Genomic DNA, 20,284 nt, shown 5'->3' on the forward strand with positions numbered 1-20,284 from the left:
GTCAATGTTTAATTGAGGGGAACTTATTTTTTCAATGTAACTTCGAAAAATGCCAGGCGAACCCCTTTCTTTTTTTTTTTTTTACAGAAATGTGAAGTCCTTTACGGATAACCATAGCCCCAACAAGAACTATGCACAGTATCGCGAGAGGAATAGTCGAAAAAATAGTAAAAATTGCGCTTCAGCCCTGCCTGCTTGCCCAAGCAGCACAATGTACTGAAAGAGTGCAATAGGGGTGGCCGGTATGTGTCTTGTCAATGTTCCTTAGTTTCACAAGTCTGTTCAAGGCCTTCCACCTACCCGTCCACCCCTATTGCACTCGAGTTTCAATACATTGTGCTGCTTGGGTGATCGTCGCAAAGGGCGCACGGAAGGTTCGGGGAGAGGATGAAGTGTTCCCGCCTCTTGTTTTACCTTTCTTTCACCCGCTTGGATCTTGATGCTGGTGACAACCTAAAGCAAACATTTTATCACAAAGAAGGCAAAACAAATAAAGGCGGGGACGCTTCCTCCTCTAGACGCACATTTCGCACGCACTTCTTTGCAAAAGTCAAGCAGGCAGGGCTAAAGAGTAATTTTTACAATTTGTTTCGACTATTTCTGTTGCGATACTGCGCATAGTTTTTGTTGGGTCTGCGGTTGTCCGTAAGGGACTTCATATTTCCGTACAAAAAAAAAAAAGTGGGATTCGCTTTGCAATTTCACAGTTCAATTGAAAAATAAATTTCCCGCAATTAAAAATTGTTCAAAGCCTTCCTCACTAGTCGTGAAAGTTTCCAGAACGTAATTGCCGAAAGTACGAGCGACGAGTACGTCGCCAGTTAGAATTTTTTATCACTTTAGGTGGAACACCCTGTATATCTTGCGTCGCAGCACAGTGAATTGCATCACGTTACCTGTTTCTACCGACCCAGTGCAGGAATTACGACGGACAGTCCCCCGAGAAACCAAATCCCTCCACTCTCTTCTTCTTTAAACAACCACGAAAATTAAATTAGGTTGCCCAATGTGAATTATTCAGTGCCCAGGTGACGTGAAATCTTTCGTACATAATGAAACGTGAGATTTATACGAACTGAAAAGAAAAGTGAAAGGAAATATACCAAATAGAGCGCCTCGTTAAATGGATTTGATATCGATTCCGTTGCCGGACAGAAAATGAGGAAACCTTTCAATGTTTCTCTTTTCAGACCTCCCAATGCTAAAAAAAAAAGAAAAGCGCAGTTCCTTCGATCCCCTTTCTTTCTTTCGGACAGATAAAGATTGAACGCTTGGCACGTCGTATCTCTTATGCACTGTATACTGACACATATAGTTCATCAGGTCTTAGTTGGTGACGTATATATGTGTTGCTCTTTTTCTTTATATTCATTTGCCCCGACGATGTTGTTCACCGACGAAAGCCGCCTAAAACTAGTAGGACGTAAAAGCAATAAAGATAAGAGGAATAATAAAAAAAGAAGTTGAGAACTCTCGTAAACAATATTTTATCCGGAAGAAGACGCAGGTAACTACAGCATTCTAAGTTCATTGAAAGTAGTGAAATGTAATGGTTCCTGCGATGTTGTTGCTTATATCTCGCTCGGATTGTGCAGGTTGTTTCTTAGCCTGCCGAACGTCAAAGCTGCTATCTTGGTACTGCATCTCTGGTTCGCGAAATGGAGTCATCACGTGACGAACTTCGCGGTGGGGTGTACTTCTTAAGCATTGCGGGCCGTGAAATTGATCACTGATCAGACTGATCAGTGAAGGCATTAGTCGGTGCAGATAAGTCGAGACTATTTTGCCGGTAAATTACAGAAGTGCTTTAAAATGCTGCGAAAATGAGTATCATATACGTACACGCTATATTCGCCGCTGGACCTTCCTCGTTTAGGCCAGGTATGAGCCTATGATAACAGTAAATGTTCAAAGATAAGGCCCAGTTCGCGCGGACAAGAAAAAAAAAAAACGGTCGCGTGACCGATTGTCCGTACGAGCGACTTTTATCTTGCGAGACGTCGTCGGAGGAAAAGCGCGGAGAAAAGCTCGCGCCAAGAAGATATCGCGTAAGAAATGCCAAGAGTATCCGAACGACGGTGGAATAAACCATGGGAGATTTGTTTGTAAACGAGTAGGAAAGACGCTCGAAGCTGTGCTGCTAGCAGACGACGCAAGGAGAGAGGCGGTGGAAGAAGGAATATTCAGATGGACAAAGCAGACGCAATCCTCCCGGGGCGGAGGATTCACTCGGCAAACTCGGACGTTGTTGTTGTTTTCCCACGTCTCGCGCTTCCGACGGCATCTCGCCCGATAAAATGACCCGTGCGGAAACCCGTTGATTCCGCACGGAACGGTTACATTGTCTGCAGTAGGAGAAGAAGACAAGAGACACGAATGGACGGAAATATGTTTTCTATGCAGTATACTGGGTATGCACCGAGGAGGAAATGTTTTTGCAAACGACAAATGACAGAGCCGAAGGTATTCCGTCGTCGGCTTCTGTATCTGTTGAGTCTTTCATCCGAAATCAGGGATTTATTTTCTTAGCCCTCCCCCTCTCCTCCCCTCCCCTCCAACACCACCAAAACAAACAAACAAGAAAAGTGTCTGGTATGAATATGTTTTATATGAGTATGCATCGCAACTAGTCAGCCGATACGGGAGCCCACCCTCAACGCACGTAATTCCAACATTCCGCTACGACATTGGGCTTTACGATATGCGCTAACATTGCAGAACTTGCGCGAGAAGTATATATAGTGCGGCCCATTTCTGCATCCCCCCCCCCCTCTCTTGTGCCGCACAATATACTATAGCCATTTCATTTCAGTGACTACCAGCACGGTGCCACCGGCCGGGAATGCACCGTTCGATTACGCTTTCCGAGTGCATCAGGCGATGAGAATCGGGTTGCAAATGGGGAAGCGTACGCTGGACCGCGTTTCGGGTGGTGGGCGCGGAGCCGATTCGGTGGCCCGATAACAGCTCGGACGTATCATTTGGTGGGAGCAATCATCACTTGCGGGATGGGCCCTTTCAACTGGTCGGCGATGGATACTGAGCGACGTCTGTTAGTGTCGGGCTCTTTCATCGGCGGAGTCATCTTTTCTTTTTCTCGTGACTTGAATAGAACTCCACTTACTACGTAAAACTGACAGAATTCGAACCTGGGCCTTCTGATTTTCCCCGAGTTGTTTGACTTAATTGATTCTGGGCGCTTACGTGTGTGTGTCGTCCATGTTTGTAGCCCGCCTCGGTTAATTTTTCGTTGTGACGTAGCACCCACTTACTATACCGTGTATTCACATGAGCGACATCCACACGGAATATTCGAGTGGAAGAAAAAAAAACTGTTCTCGGAGCGGAAGTTCTCGCGTCTCTTACGTTGAACATTATCGCGGCGCCGAAATATCGAGAGTGATGCGCGTAGCAGACGACACCATGGGTCTTGTCGTCTGCTACGGAATATCTCGTTGCTGAGCCGCACGGTATGGGAGACCTGCACAGTGCCTCCTCTCCCTCATTGCTACGTGGGCACATATAGTCAGAATTCGTCTGCTACAATAATTCGCCGTTCTGCGAATTCAAGAACTCGAAAATGATCACAGCTAAGTGAGCAAAGTTGTACCTATAGACTAAAAGTGAAACGTGCTTTCCAGAAAACCAGTCTTGAGAAAACATTTGGAAACGTTTTGCGCTTTATCTTGTTTCATATTTAGTACGCGGGGACGTTCACTACTCGCAGACGACAGTGGCCACCCATGCGGCTGACGGTAACTCGTCTCCATGGCTACGACCGCTGAAAGCACGTTCGCGATTGGCTACGGCCGTTGAAAACACGATCCTCATTGGCTAACTCTTAGTTTTACGTCACTGCGACGAGTAAGCAGGCTTTCTGTGTCTAGGTGATTGGTGGTATTCGCTGCGAGATCGGCCTATAGGGGGCGACACTCTCACCATTCTACTGTGGATAACCCGTGGGCCGATATTCGGAGTTGATGGTTCTTTTTCGTAATTCTTGTGTATATTCACTTGTGCCGCGATGGTACGACACTGTTCGATTCCCCAATGCTCCACTTACTGCATTGAACGCGGAATAAACACGTAAAAGCAGACGACGCGTCCACACTCTGGTAGTTCTCCGTTCTCCGCAGCGCGCCGACACCGTTTGATCTCGGCGCGAATGGGCCTTTTTCACATAGGCGTCGTATCCTAGCGGCTCTCCAGCGAACCATGCTGGGCGCTCGTCAAAAGAAATCCACGTGGGGGTAGCACAAAGGACAAAAAACGGTCCGTAGTGGGACCGACGAGCTCGCGCCGTTCGTGCGGTCTCCCCACTGGTTCCCACTTCTGTCGTTCCCATACTGCGCCATCTAGTGAAGACGGAGATAACCCTCTCCGGCGACCCAAGGTCACACGCATGCGCATAGGTCATTGTGAATTAGGTAGATTCCCCATGGTTACGCCGAGCTCTGACGTTTTGAGAAACTTCCGCTCGAGTATTCTGGGGAATGTGGCTCGTGTAAATACACGAGTAAAATCGTGTTGTCATTTGACAGTACACGGTGCCTGCACAAATAACCGCAGAAGTAGCTCTTTACCTCTAGTAGCCGGTCGACTGTGTCACTGCAGAGAGGTGACTGTCGATTAAACCCTTATCATTCCGGGCTTTATCTTGTTGTTTTATTCTGCGACAAACATCGAATTTGTACATCGGTAGTGTACTGCCAGCGGTGATGAAGCATCCCGATCATCATCATTAAAGAAGTATGCAGTTGCTGCGGTTGAAGGACTCCAATAAAGCCTGCGTAACGAGAACCTTTCAAATCCATATTGAATGTAATAACCCCAGCGGGTCTTTCGTTCGCAACAGACAGTCTAACGCGGCTTTCCTTTGTGAGAGTCTCTCGAAATTAAATTTTAATTACTCCGAAGGAAGAAGGACCTGGAGGAGGCCTTCGCCTATCTTTACATCATTGAAAAGGGAACGCTATGAAAGAAATGTATTCATTATATAATGAGGGCAGCTCGCCGTTTCTATCTATATGCTTTCTCCCCGTCTGTTCTTAAGGATACACGAAGAAGGCAATATAGTGTGTACTCTATACGTAGTGCGTTCAGCTCCGAGAGGGCGGCTTCCGTTTGCGGGAATCCTTGAAAAGGAAACAGCCCGAGCTTCCCAAGATATAAGCGGTGTGTGTTGTTCGTTTTGTCTTTTCCTCGCTCCAAGGGCTCCCTCGGCAGCGTGTCGTCGTGTTTTTGTTATTTTTTTCCCTTTTTTCTTCTTTATTTCTTTCTGGTACAGTGTTGAGAGCTCTTTGACCACTGATGTGGAAGGCTCGTCTTTATTATTTTTCTCTTGTGTTTAATACCTAGGCTCACGTAGCTATATCCTGATTACCGCGTGTGGAAGTGGACAAAGTACAGTCTGCGTTGTGCTTTATTCATGGAGGCTATATATTTTGGGCAGTAACGTACACTGCAGAGCATAGAGTTGCCCTACGTAAAATAATTGGCTCATGATGACTAGTGACTCTAATGATGACCCACCGCAGAACTCGCACGGTGCAGAGATAAGGACGTGGCACATGCCTCTCTGCTTTATTTGTAGGCTTTATAACAGTTGTCGGGAGCTCTGATAGCGATAACCGGGATTATTTTCCACGTTTGCTATGGGCAGGAACAACGCCTTTTCGTCCGAGAAGTGGCGAACGAATATCTTCTATATTTTTCTTTCTTTGCTGAAATATGGTTCTAATATTTATTTTTCTTTCGTTCTCACAAATATTCCCGTTAAAAAAAAGAAAAGAAAGAAACTGGTCAGGACCTGTCATCTTGTAAAGATCGTTCTCAAAATTATCAGGCACACCACTGGCTTCGTTTCCTATTCTTCTTCTTCTCTGCGGTGTCGGCTATGTTCTCAGCGTCACTGGACTTCATCAGCATCACTTAGGAAACGATGTGTAAAGGACATTTTCAACCGCTGTTAAATTTCTATCGATCTGGTTCAAATCACTCCGTCAGCACATATTCGTCAGGTTGACTTCAAAATACAATTAGTTAAACGACATACGCCAGAATGCAAGCCCGTATACTCACACAGCGTAACGCTGTTTCTCCTCAAGAAGCTCAGGCGGCTCTCTTGTCTGCTACGAAGGAATCTGTCGATAAGTTCCTCATATGTTTACTCCGCAAACTTTCTCCAAAGGCTCTCTCCATATATAGGATGGCATAAAGTCAGGCATCAAGCGAGCTGCTCTTGGAATGCTTGGAAGTAGAGGGAGTTTGCGAAGTTGGAAATCGAAGCTGCGTGTCGTCTGCATCCACGGATGAAGCGCGTTTATCGTGTCTTCGTTCCCTGCTATCCTTGCTGATAAGAATCGATTTGAAAATCAGTTAGCAATTTGTTGCACGGGTAGCAATCAAGTGTACAAGGAATGATTTTCTCGTAACTTCCACTATAGTTATGCGGTGAAACCACATCTAACGAGCCAAGACAGTGAGGTGAAACTCCATTTACAAAAAAAAAAAAAAAAAAAAAAGAAGATATAATTTCATGCCAGTAATGGCATACGCTAATGCCCTATATTTACTACACCAAACTGTCCTTCCAAAAATTGCCACATGTTGCCACTCCGGTAGTGCAATATGCGCGACGAAGACAGTGAACAAAAGTGCAGCAATGAAGTTGCATAATACTAAAATTTCCGTGCCTGGCTTTATCGATGCAATGAGGCCATTCGTCTCTGGTCCCATTGTCCCGTTGAAAGGGACGTCACATATTTCTCTGTGGTATTGTTGCGCTGGCATGCGTCAGGAACTTCGGGTAAATGAAATAAAAATGTTCCGCTTCGACGAATGGAACATCGCGTATGTATGTGCACGGTCTTTCATTTCCGACTTTAAACCAGATCTCACAGGACCCTGGAATCGATTTTCGTCCCTTGCGCCCATTATTCGATGAAAGATGAAAGTCACTGAAAAGGTTAGCCAGCTGTAGGGATCGAACCCACATCTTCTGGATTGCCGGTCCAGGGCTCTACCAATTGAGCTAAGCTAACACGCCTCTCCAGCGACTTTCGGGGTGCGTCATCTGGTGCGTCATTTATCTCTTGCCCATTATTCGTTAGGCTATGTTTGTGTGTTCGTTATACTTTCCTTTTTTCGGTCTACAGCTCAGATGACAAATTCGTCATAATTACCCATTGAAAGAGAAGGGCAATAAACTTTTCTCTTGTGGCCGCCCTGCTTGCACGAACACTGAGGTGGTTCCTCAGTGGTGTCCTCAGTAGGGCATGCGCTACTATCCTCAACACTGCTCGTGCGTAGAGCACCGCTAAAGCTACTGAGGTCGACATTGAGGAATTTCTTCGACGTTCGTGCAAGCGGGCCGCAATGTACGACAAATATCATGCGTTCTTGCACGGGAACAATCATCGCAGCAGACTTGTAGGGGCGCCCGAGCACGTGCTGCGGAGTCCATCCATTGCGCACCTTCCGAATAACTGACGTCACTCCGCGACGCGCCTGGGTGTGCCATCAGGTGACTGGTGTCGTTAACGTCATCCCGCTTGGCGGTAGCGGCTAGATGACGTCGCACACGTCACGGCAGCAGGATCGGGCCTTCCTTGCATTGCTGATCTTTCTAAATTGAACTGCACAGTGATAAGACGCTGTTTAGCCTAAATATTTTGCATGGTCTCTCCTGCTCAGTATGTGCCAGCTAACGGAAAATATTTGTTTTGCAAGATTCTAATTGCAACATGAAAATTAATGTTCTCGTTATGCAGATGCTAACATGTCGAATTTGCCATCTTGCAAAACTGCGAATGAAAAGTGAGAATCATTTAGGAAGTGGAAAAAATCAGATATCATTAATAACTTCTTCGCAGGGAATTATATTGTTAGTGGTACCATTGACCAGATAGTGATCTACACTATCGCGCTGCAACAATTTCTTTGTATATCTGTTGAGCTTCACCTCTTTCACTTTGTTTAGATGTCCTTTATGTAGTCTTATTTAACTGATTAACCAATAAAGGAAAGACTTCTTGTTTTCATTCGCAAGCTCACTGACCACAAAGTAAAAGTATTTGCTGTGCAACTTATACGTGTAGCAGTCATCCTGACTGGACAGCCTTCTACTCTGTGTGTCTAACATTGCGTGCATCATTAAATATGCATTTCAGCCATTATGACTGCCACCACATTTACCTAGTAGAACTCATTCGGGCCGTCAAGTTGTTCTTGTCATGTCATGTCATGTGTTGTTCCATGAGCACCATTGTTGGTATATCAGATTTTAGCACAATGCTGCTGCAGTATGCTGCTCACTCCTTTTTCGCAGGGATACCCTGTACATGGGAAATAGAGACTGTTTTCTTGATGGCGTCCAATTCTGTATTCCAGAACCGAGGAGGCGGACTGGACATGAACGTAGAGGAAGTCTGGAAGAAGAACATCACCGGTCGAGGTGTCGTGGTCACCATCTTAGACGACGGCCTCGAGAAGGATCACCCGGACCTTGTCGACAATTATGTGAGCAACTTTGATACACAATATGCTGTCAAAGTACATTGATTGTTAGTTTCACAGGATGTAGACATAGCTATCACTCACATGGACGTTTGTTCCAAAAATGTTGTACCAACATATCCTTTTTTATTCATTTACTAGGGTCCTCCATCATTTTCTTATTTTGTTTCTGCCAGCAGCAGGCTGTACGACAAATACCACGTGTGTCTTCTGCGCACTTTGCTGTAAAAATTGGCATGCAAGTGCACATCAGCGTGAACGTGTATTTTACACATACACACACTGATGGCACACAGACCAGGTCTGTGTGAACAAGGAAGCAGTAGCATCACTCCCTTGTGACATACTACCAGTATGCAAAGCGCTATCTATACCATATTGAAGACAGTGCATGTACACTTGTTGCCTGGCATCCTAAAACTGGAAATACCTATACGATAGCTATACGGTCTTTCCTGGTAGTTAGAAGTAGTTAGAAGTTACAAAGTAATGTGAAGGTTCATGCATTTTACATATTGTGGGTTGTTGTACAGGATCCCCAGGCCAGCTGGGACATGAACAATCACGATTCTGATCCGCAGCCCAGATACGACATGGTGGATTCTAACAGGTGGGCTCTCATGTTAGCATTACTGTTTTCTTCATTTTGTCACTCTGTTCATTGGTTTACTTTATGTGCATACGTTTGCAGGCACGGTACGAGGTGTGCAGGCGAAGTTGCCGCGGTGCACAACAATTCTATTTGCTCAGTGGGCGTGGCGTACAGTGCTGGTATCGGAGGTATGCCAGAACTTCATTAATACTACTTTTTGCGGTGCAGTGACGTCATCATTGTGTTTGCTGTTGTGTGGAAATGTCTTGGTGTCCTACCGGGTACACTAGCCAGTCCTCGCTGACTATACACATATTTGTTCTCAACATTTTAAGAGGCCTTGTTACAAGCCATAATAAATGCAATCCCGTTAATTCGAACTTTCGGATAATTCGAACTGACGCTCTGGTCCCGTCAAAGTCATGTGTATTTCAGTGGGGGAAAACGCCCGGTAATTTGAACATATGAACGTGCGCAGCGAGATTGTGCGGCCTCGCGCGACTCCAGAGTACTCGCGGCGGCCGGCACGCTGCTGCCGTGTCAGGGACATGTTTGCTTATTTAATGTACCTATTACTTATAAGGTCATTACTTATAAAAGCGATACTTGTACCAGAGGAAAGAGGAAGAAAGAACCAATCACCGAAATGGTTGTGCGTGTATGTCGATTACTCGTGGTCGGCAAAGGAAGTACATATAAGCCTCGCTGTTTTAAGACGATCAAGACCCTTCCTGTTGACAACACATCCAACAAAAAGACGTTGATGACAGCTGGTATTTTCTCGAATTGCGTTGGCGATATTCGCGTTCGCGGGGTTCGCGAGTTGCGACTGGGTTTGGTTCAACACCGCAAAAACGATGTTGATGGAGTCGCGGCTGAAGCAAGCGTGTAAAAGGCTATTTTCTGCTCTGAGATATTGTTACTTGCCTGTAAATAAATATTTTGGAATGGGGGAACCTCTTATATTTCCGGCATCGCGTGACCGGGGGGGGGGGGGGGCGCGAGCCGTGACGCGTGTTCGATGCAGCTGGTATGCGCTGCCAAGCATCAAGCCCTCATTCAGACCAGCTCCCTTTAGTTCGAATTCCGCGTTATTCGAACAAATCGTCGGTCCTTTCGAGTTCGGATTAACGGGATTGCATTACAGACCTACCAGATCCAATCCAATCTTTACATTTAGAGTCACTTAGAAGATGGCACCCACCAAAATGTGCGTTCTGAAACATGTGCTTGCATGAGAGATGTGCCTCTTTACACTCAGAATTTTCCCCGAGGTCCTTGAGGGAAGAAGCCATGTCCACTGATAAACTAGTAAGGACAGCTTGAGGCATGCACACTGGGTGAAGGGTACGGTGGACTGCAGGGTGTGCCTCTTTAGACATATACAGTCAACTCTCGATTTATGAACGGTTCATATTCCTGGAAAAGTGATTCATAAACCGAGGTTTGGAATTGACTGTACTTGGCTATGTAGTGGGAATGTTTATATATCACACTATATGTAGTGCATAGCAGGGATGGGCATAAATACATTTTTTGATTATTTAAATATAAATACAAAATACTTTGTCAGAAGAGGTATTTAAATACTCTGCGTAGATACATTTCCATATGAGTATTGCGAAAACACAGCATAACTGTGCGGCCCTCCAAACTCTGCTTTGCCCATCTTACCAAAAGGTCAAATGCAGGGTAACTTTAAGATATGAGTCAATATATTGGGTATTTAGGAGTATTTATAAAGTATTTATAAAAATAAATACTCAAAAATGGGTATGTAAATATAATTTTAAATACATTTTTCAACTTTATATTTAAATACAAAATATAAATACATGTATTTATATTTTAACTACAATGTATTTAAATACTGCCATATCCCCGGTGCATAACTATGTGTGCTCCATACTATCTTCAATGATAATTGACGTGTCACAGCCCTCTGAAGACAGTGAGGCGAAAGTGTTCATTCTTGAGAGCGTGTTTGTTCTTCCCTAAGTGATCTGCAATGAATGTTGCCTGCCTCTGTGTGCTATGTGGGCCCTGTACAGCTGGTATATAGCGACAAGGAACAAAGGATGGAGACGGGACGAGTCGCACTTTCAACCTTTCAAGGTTCAAAGTGTGACTTTGTTCCTTGTCGCTAATGCCAGCAATGTACCAACCGGGACCCTAATATCTGTCATCCGCCCTGTGTACCTCGAATTTTATTTGGCGTCTGACGGTTGGAACAACATTCAGCTGCACGGTGGAAAGCAACTGCTCTGGAGCTGAAACACACAAACAGGCAAATACAACAAGCCTCAAGTGCCTAGGAATATGAACATGGGAAAATATATGGCCGCCACTGTCTCGCCGTCTCGATGACTGCCATATTTTCAATTACTACATTTGACGTGCATCATAAATTGTGTGTGCACGTCGTACCCCATGTGTTTTACCAGTGATGCTGCTGCACAGCATATATGGCGCAGATTATATTCTGCACAAATGACCTAACCACAGGGATATCACTCAGGTGTGCGCATGCTGGATGGTGACGTGACAGACGTGGTGGAGGCACGGTCCCTGTCCCTGAACAACCAGCACATTGACGTGTACAGTGCCTCGTGGGGGCCCGACGACGACGGCAAGACGGTGGACGGTCCTGGGGAGCTGGCGACACGTGCGTTTCGCGAGGGCATCGAGAAAGGCCGCCGAGGGCTGGGATCAATTTTCGTCTGGGCCTCTGGCAACGGCGGCCGAGACCGCGACAACTGCAACTGCGACGGCTACACCAACTCCATCTGGACTCTGTCCATCAGCAGTGCTACGGAGAACGGTCTCGTGCCTTGGTACAGCGAGGCTTGCTCTTCCACCCTGGCTACCACCTACAGCTCCGGATCCACCGGGGAGCGACAAATTGTAAGCCTTAACTATGCTTTCATGGGAAAAAAGCTGGTTTCATTAGTGGGAACTATATTTCTGAAGATCTCGGAAATGGGAAGCTATGACTTTGTGACACATCCGAAGGCCCCGGGGTTTTCCGCAACTCCGCTAAATATCGCGGAATTCTTTGTTTGGCACGGAATTTCACGGAATCCCTTATTTTTAGGGGTGTGCGGATATTCGAGTTCTCGAATTCGAATCAAATATTAATCACTCGAAGTATTTCATTCGCGAATCGAATACCCAATATCTGGAATTCGAACGACACCTCCCGAAAGTGGGCTTCACCTGAAGCTTCAATGCATGAGGTGAAGCCTGCTTTACGAAACTGGTCATGCTGCAGGACCAGTACAGACAGATTATGATTACTGTTATGATTACTATTATGTTATGAATTGTTATTAGTTTAGTTTAAGATAACGTTAGTCCAAGTCCATTGTGCATACTTTGCATGAGGAAGGGTCGGAGTCCCTCCCGTATACAGTTTAGCGGTGGCAGTGGGGGACTTTTATTTGATGTCTGGGAATTTGCATTTAAAGACCCTTAAATAATCCCTACAGCCGAGAAACATAAAGGGTGTCCTATACTAAACTTCCACAGGGCATGTATTGTAAGCCCCTTCCTATAAAGTTCCTATACATTTTTTTTACCAATTTTTTTTTACAAAACTGTTGGCTCCATGAAACGCCCCATATAACCAATGCGCGGTTTTTGGGACTTATCGTCTCGCGAGTCCCGAAGACTATCCCGAAGACTATCCCGAAGACTATCCCGAAGACTATCCCGAAGACTATCCCGAAGACTATCCCGAAGACTATCCCGAAGACTATCCCGAAGACTATCCCGAAGACTATCCCGAAGACTATCCCAAAGACTATCCCAAAGACTATCCCAAAGACTATCCCAAAGACTATCCCAAAGACTATCCCAAAGACTATCCCAAAGACTATCCCAAAGACTATCCCAAAGACTATCCCAAAGACTATCCCAAAGACTATCCCAAAGACTATCCCAAAGACTATCCCAAAGACTATCCCGGGACTGTTGTCACTGGTCCACGTAATCTGCCAAACGCGGAAGTAATATTGAAAGCACTGCCAAGTATATTGATTGAACTTTTATTTCTCATGTGTTCACAGGCCCCTACTGAATGTTGCTCTTGTTTGGTAACCGTACTTAGAAGTACGGTTACAAGTAAACTCTAACTGAAGGAGAGCATTTGACAGCACTAGAAGTGGCTGCTTTTCTGTAAACCTTTTCTCTCTTTTTTTTAAGGTGACAACAGATCTCCATCACAGTTGTACATCAACTCACACAGGGACATCAGCATCTGCTCCACTAGCTGCAGGCATATGTGCCCTGGCATTAGAAGCAAAGTAAGGACATCATCTTGCATATAAGAATAGCCTCCGCAAGGCTCCACGAAGACCCCGAAACCCAATAGTTATGTTATGAGCATTACCAGTGCCGGATTTACAGCAGTAAGGGACCCAGAGCATGTGCATGGGGGATCCTGTGGATAGGAGGAGGATATATTTTTGCTGAAATTCTAACTTCTGTACGACCTGCTGATATTACTGCATAGCCCGTATTATGCCGTATGTTGATGTACACAATAAAGTGCAACGTACAGTACTTAATCTGTTTATTAACTGTTGTAAAAAATACTAATTCACTTTTTCAACTTACTTGGTCCATTGGCACCATGCCAAATTTCATACATTAGTGACTGCCATTGTGTAGTTGTCTTCTGTCCTGATGTCAAGGTAGTCGTCACAATACGAGGACCGTTCGTTATGCTATCATTACTGTTTTTATCCTACCATAGCACCAATATTTTTTTATCTGAGAATTCAGACTGATAAAGAGCCTGAAGTTTTTGGGAAATATTTCTTTCTAAATTCGGGGGGTAAAAATGGGGTAAATAAACATGTGCACTAAATTCATGCGAATTCGGGTGGAAAAAACTTCCAGTACGCTAAATTCGGGGAGAAATCTGGCTCAGTTACTCAAACTAACTGTAGTGGTTTGGTACAAGCGGGGGTGTCACTGCATTTGCTGCCAAACAAGCAAGTTAGTGCATTCCTACAGACATCCCAGTGAGGGAGATTTGCCGGGTAAAAATCGGGTTTCACCCTAAAGAGGTAACCTCCAATTTGGGGTGCGAATTCGGGGAAGAATTGGGTAAAACCCTGAAACTTCAGGCTCTAGATAGAAGTCATTTCTGTGAGGACTTTTTAAAAAGATATCATTTAGAAAAAGACCAACTTTCCAATTGGGGGGGGGCCCTTATTTTGGTGGAGGCCCTGGGGCATATGCTCCGTCTGCCACCACCCTAAATTTACTGTTATTTCTTTCTACAGCCGAAAGCTTACGTGGCGGGACATGCAACACATTGTAGTCCGGACAGCCAGGCCAGCAAATCTCCATGCCAGCGATTGGCTGACGAATGGAGTCAATCGAAATGGTGAGGGTATCATTTCAAATCCTGGTGCAAAAAGGAAAGGGGTGCCACAACATCACAATGTGTGCTTGTCTACCATAACAGTGAGCCACTCTTTTGGTTACGGCCTCATGGACGCAGCAGCCATGGTTGATCTGGCCAAACGTTGGACTACCGTTCCTGCTCAGAAGACCTGTATGGTTAAGGCTGACCCCATGGATAAGTACGTTGTTGTGACCCTCGTGTGTTGCCATGTTCTGAATACAGTCGCCGACCGATTTTTCGAACCCCAATTTTTTTCGGACATGCTCGATTATTCGGACTCGTTCGCGGATCGGCCCCGGGTCCCATAGAGTTTATGTATAAGAACGTACAAAATTTCGGACGCCGTGCAGCCCCGTCGCTCGATATTTCGGACTGTTTGCCCTACCAGCGAATTTCTCTCTTGGGGTGACAGAACATATTGGTGTCATCCGGAATTCGTATCAAAAGAAAACAACCAACTAAAATACTGAGGCAAAAAAATAGGCAATGATTGTTCATTTTCCATTTCTTTGAGTAGAAGAGGTCTGTTGTAACGCTTTTGCGTGTTCGTTTTTGGCAAACGGCTTGATTCAAAAGGCAAAGCACGTGCTGTCCGGAGTCGCGCGACAGCGCTGTAAAGCGAGCTTCACCTAAAGCACGCAAGCGTTAGGTGAAGCCGACTTGCGAACTTGATGACTGCGGTCAGTATACAGTGACGAAATGCCGCTTCGGGAAATAGAAGCTGATGTTATCAGGTAGAGCTGGAAGCCCGTTAGGAAAGCATCGACAAACTTTTCCAGCCTACTCGTGCTTAAGAAAGTTTATTTTGAAGCGAAATTCGTTTTTTCGGACTGCTCAGTTGTTCGGACTTTTGCGTGAAACCCGCCGAGTCCGAAAAAACGGACGGCGACTGTAATGACCTCCCGAACATTCACCCTTGAATTGACGCTTACACGCAGGATGATATCGCCGAAGAGCAGCGTGGAACTGAAATTGGAAGTAAACTGTTTGAATGTGAAGTTTCTGGAGCACGTGCAGGCTAAGGTCACATTGTCAGCAACGAGGAGGGGCGACTTGCATATTTATTTGACGTCTCCCGCAGGAACAAGGTGCGTGCAGCGCTGACTCCTCGCCTCGCACATTTCCATATTACATACATGTGTACACATACATGTTCATTGTTCCTAAGCCTCCCACCTGTATTCTTCTTTCCCAGGTCGACCCTTCTTGCACAACGGGCCCTCGATAATTCTCGTTCAGGCTTTCAGGCATGGCCCTTCATGACGGTCCACTCTTGGGGTGAGAGCCCAAACGGAATTTGGAAGTTGCAGGTGCACAATGACGGACGATACTTTGGTACGTCAGCGCTTCCAGCCCTTAGAGCATTTTTTTTCAAGAGCAATTTTGGCATTTGCAAACGCACCTTTTGACCTCTTTCATGAGAACTGTTTTAGAATGGGAAATTGTTCGTAAAGATAACAGTCGAGATCCAACCTGAACCTTTTACAAAATTTAATATCTTTTGGTCCTTTGTATTGGAACGTAAATGTGTTGCGCAGGACAAAGAAAGGTATTTAAAGGGGAATTTTCCAAACACCTCATAAAATGTTTGCTGAAAACCATTCTCTCTGCCAAGGAACTCATACACCAGAAACTTTTTTCTCCTAAAGTGCGCCGTTTTTAACCTCTCCTCCGCGTTTCTCATTCCTCTCACGTTCATCCTCTCGCTTCTTGACTACTAGACGCACACTAGTCCGCACACAGCCTGTACAAAGGAGTGTCGGCCAGTTTGAGTGAGGTGACGTAAAGGTGCCCAGCAGTGGTACAGTCAGGTTTCTTCCTACCACACTCCTGCTACCGTTCACCATGGCATGTTGCCAGGTGTCAGCCTCATATAACTTCAGTGCAGCATTTAAATTATCTTGTGAGAAAACCGTTTGCTTGTGAAACATAAAACTTCGGCTGCGTATTCACAAACAAAAACGAGAGAAATTATATTTTCTGAGTCTCTTTAAACATGATACTGTAAAGGTAGAAATGTTTGTGAATTTTGCGGTGGAACTTTCTTCACAATATATAGGTAGGGCCTGACTTTTTCGGGTTTTATTTTTGGCCAAATTCGGAGGGTAAATATCGGGTGATATTTTTCATTTGAAAATTCGGGTGTATTCGGGTTAAATCCCGTTACGGCATGTTCTGTCGTCAGGAATTCGGGTGTATTCGGGTGATTTTTTTTTTGTTTAATAAAAATTTGTCTTAACATGGAACTAATGTTTAGCAATGTTATCAAACTTTATTTTTATGCACGCTTATGAGTGTGCCACGCGACCCGGATGTTTTCGGGTAGATTCGGGTTAAACCCAAATTTTACAGATTTCGTTCGGGGGGTAAATATCGGGCGGATACGGGTTTGACCCTAAAATGTCAGGCCCTATATATAGGTAGGGAATGACTTTTTCGGGTTAAATGCCTTTCTCAGAATCAGGGGGTAAAAATCGGGTGGTATTTCTAAATCTGGTAATTTGGGGAGAAATCAGGCGATAATTGTGCCTTCGGGTGTTATCGGGTGTTTTTGTTTCTCCTCTTGTCTATCAAGTCCTTTCCTAATCTCTCTTTTTTTGTTTTTTTGCGGGATCGTGACCTTCCAACGGTAATCCCCGAAGGCATAGACAGTGTTGACACTCATGGGTGTATTGCTGGGAACGTAAGCGACCCATTCTTACATGCGTTACACGTGGCGACCTTTGTTTGTCTTCAGTGGAAACATCACTTGAGGATTTCATAGTGACTGGAAATCGGGGAGAAATCAGGTTTAATCCGAATTGGTCGGAGGTTAGTTCGGGGGGGAATAACCAGGCGGAATCAGGTTTAACCCGAAAAAGTTGCTCCCTATATATTGGTAGCAGGGATCAAAAAGTATGGGAACTAGAATTTGCGATGATATGAGCTCCACATAGACAGATCGACTTAGTTGACGACCTCTAGTCATTCGGGATGATGGTTGGCTAGGTGAATGCTATGTGGTGAAGTTCTGTTCTAAAAGTGCCGGCTTGCAGTCAGACACAACACTTTATTGGTCACCACCAGCCGAGCTGCCCGCCGTAGGTCACAATGCCACGCTTCGTCGTTTCATTCGGGCATAGTCTGACGATACTACGGTACACGCGTCTACGTCCACAGTACACGGTACTACGTACATTTCGTCTGCCTTCAAGTCCTTGGCGAACTTGTCCCGAATGGCTGTCCACCGCCTCTTATGTTCGTCGACTGAGGAGATGAAGCATCATTACTTACAGCGACGGAAGACAAAGACCGCATTAACACAATCAGAAAAGGGGACACAGAACGCGCTGCTTGAAAGTTCATCTTTTTTTTCTCTGCGTCTTTCCAACTGATGTCTTTTCTTTTAATTTCCGCAATCCATACGACTTGTGTTGTATAGACTCGGATGATCCGTTATTGCTACGACCAATAGGCACATCGGTAGATGCCGTGTTGAGAAATACAGCGCTGTACACTGTGATCCAGGCTACCGCCTGGTAAGTAAGCTCTGGTTGTTGGACGGCGGAGAATGCAGTCACACACGGCTCTTCTGCCACGCTTTGCTTTACACCGCCGAACTAAGAGTTGAACGACGGCCATTGACGTCTCACGCCGACTTGCCATGTGTTGTTCCTCCCCGCTTCGTCTGTCTGTAAGCCAGCCTTAATGGTCCCGAGATGCATTGCGATGTCCCACTATAGTTGGTCATTAAGAATCAGTCATTCACTGTCACTTTGAACATTGACAAACATGGGCACATAGATTTTGTTCAGCATCCTGGTCAGCATCCTGCTGATCGTAATTCTGCTGTATTCTAGCAGGAAGGGCGTCGTTGAAAGAATGGTCCTTAATCCTGTATGGCACGACGGAAGACCCAGACGATTTCATGAAATCACCAACTGGGCCGAAAGTTCCGGAAGAGAGCGCGACATCGAAGGAACCGCCGCCAGTGACCCAGCCGCAGAACGAAATAGCACCACAAACAACTCAAGCACCGACTGCAAAGACCACAGTGGAGTCAAAGACATTCCCAGTTTACAGACCGATGAAACCTCCACCATCGTTAGAACGGCCACCGAATGAGCAAGAACACTTAGACAACTTCTTGCGGCCAGGCTCGCGAAGGCCAGGTGAGACCTTCGGGGATGCTCTTTTGTATCTTCCTAGGAAATTTTTTTATTTGGTGTCTAGCTTTTTTTCGTACTGATGGTATAGAAGAGTATGTTTTATAATACTCTGCCATATTGGTCCTGCTCTGGCTTTTGGTACTTACACACCTAAGATTAGATGTTTTCTTCGGTTATAGTTCTGTAGAGCCTGCTCCCTTATTGAGCTCTGTGCGAAATTTAGCCTCATTGGAACATCGTAAGCTCCCTTCTAAGTGTTATGTATAGTAAAGGATTAATGTTTTATATTTCTAGCAAAACGTAAAGTTTTAAACGTTCTGTCTGTTTAGCCAGGGGTAGTGCGTTTCCAAGTTTGTAGCCACTGATTTTGCATTATGGTATTTTTCGCGGTATGATTTGTGTTTTCACTGATTTGCGTCAGGTGCTGCAGCATTGGCATAGTTTTTTTTTTTTTTCTTTTCTGCCGTAGTAGCGTTTGGTCCACACCTGACAACATCCTCATTAGCTCATATCGCTCGTCATTAGTTCCTCATCGCTGCAATACTACTACTAACCTTGTGCTCCTGTCATGCCTGAAAGCAGCAATGATAACGCCTCTAGAGCCATCGTAGGACTCTCTTCTCCGTGTCTAACCCTTTCACCCTTCTCTCTGCATGCTCAAAGGGAAGAAACGTATTCACCGAACGTAAGCATGGCTTGCAGGCCTATCAGGAGCTATACCGTATCTGACGTTAGATGAGCTAGTCACGTAGTAATGGTCGAGATGTAGCAGCAGTGGAAGATCATTTATATTTTCATAAATCTAGCACCAATAAAAATGGGAACAGCATATCCAGGACATCTATATGGAAGGTGGCAAGGTTTGGCTGCAGTGCAAAATGAGAATACTGTGTGCTTCTTTCGTAGGCCTGATGTTATCACATTGTGACGAGTAGATAGAATAGGCAGATCATATTAGGTAGATTGAATACTTCCTATGAAATACTTATGACTGTGTTATAGCCAGTAGTATTGAGGCAGCAACGGTACAGCTCATAATAGTGATGTGATATGGCATCTCTCTCTCTCTCTCTCTTGTCCGGAAAAGGGGAGGAGGAGAGGGAGCCAAAGGGAGGTGGAAAATTACTGAACTATAATAGTAGCTTACAAGTATAAACTATAGTTCCAGCAGCCTCTCTTCTTCATAGTTATGCTGCGTAGGCATGCCTATTGATTATTCTTTGTAATGACATACAATTAAGCATAGACATTTTTGTTTTTGTTATCGACATTACGGTTTGTGTATGAATATCAAGTGCCTCTGCTATCTTTGATAAGGTTCGTCACAGTGGCATCACACTAGGCATCACGTTACCCTGTACTAACTTTGCATTTACTTTGAGTCATTGGTGCCAAATCACTTTTGTAAAACCGCACTATGGAAAGTGCTCATGGCTGCTTCTTTAGTACCTTACCCAATCCTAGAACATAGACGCCAGTAGGGCGATGTGTAAGCGAGGACATACGGCATCTTTCCTGGTTTTATTAGTAGTCCACCCTACAATAACCTGCAGTCATCCCATGCGTGCTTCTCCCAATCTCTGCGCCTCGATGAGTGCCTTGGCCACTTGC

At 45.1% G+C, this 20,284-nt stretch overlaps 1 protein-coding gene across 4 annotated transcripts in view; it reads left to right on the forward strand.

Moving 5' to 3' along the window:
- LOC135388728 (furin-like protease 1, isoforms 1/1-X/2) overlaps positions 1-20,284 on the forward strand; it is a 126,990-nt gene that overhangs the window by 96,324 nt on the left and 10,382 nt on the right. For 2 of the 4 annotated variants that reach the window (XM_064618475.1, XM_064618477.1), the window contains exons 4-13: positions 8,392-8,520; positions 9,051-9,127; positions 9,209-9,297; positions 11,628-12,013; positions 13,313-13,413; positions 14,401-14,504; positions 14,586-14,703; positions 15,464-15,613; positions 15,721-15,860; positions 18,365-18,676. In XM_064618475.1, the coding sequence (XP_064474545.1) occupies positions 8,392-8,520; positions 9,051-9,127; positions 9,209-9,297; positions 11,628-12,013; positions 13,313-13,413; positions 14,401-14,504; positions 14,586-14,703; positions 15,464-15,613; positions 15,721-15,860; positions 18,365-18,676 (1,606 nt within the window). Of the gene's footprint in view, positions 1-8,391; positions 8,521-9,050; positions 9,128-9,208; positions 9,298-11,627; positions 12,014-13,312; positions 13,414-14,400; positions 14,505-14,585; positions 14,704-15,463; positions 15,614-15,720; positions 15,861-18,364; positions 18,677-19,336; positions 19,505-20,284 lie in introns of those variants that run through there. The other 2 variants (XM_064618478.1, XM_064618476.1) reach the window with 2 other exon arrangements.

This window comes from Ornithodoros turicata, chromosome 3 (assembly GCF_037126465.1).
Source record: "Ornithodoros turicata isolate Travis chromosome 3, ASM3712646v1, whole genome shotgun sequence".
NCBI lineage: Eukaryota > Metazoa > Arthropoda > Arachnida > Ixodida > Argasidae > Ornithodoros > Ornithodoros turicata.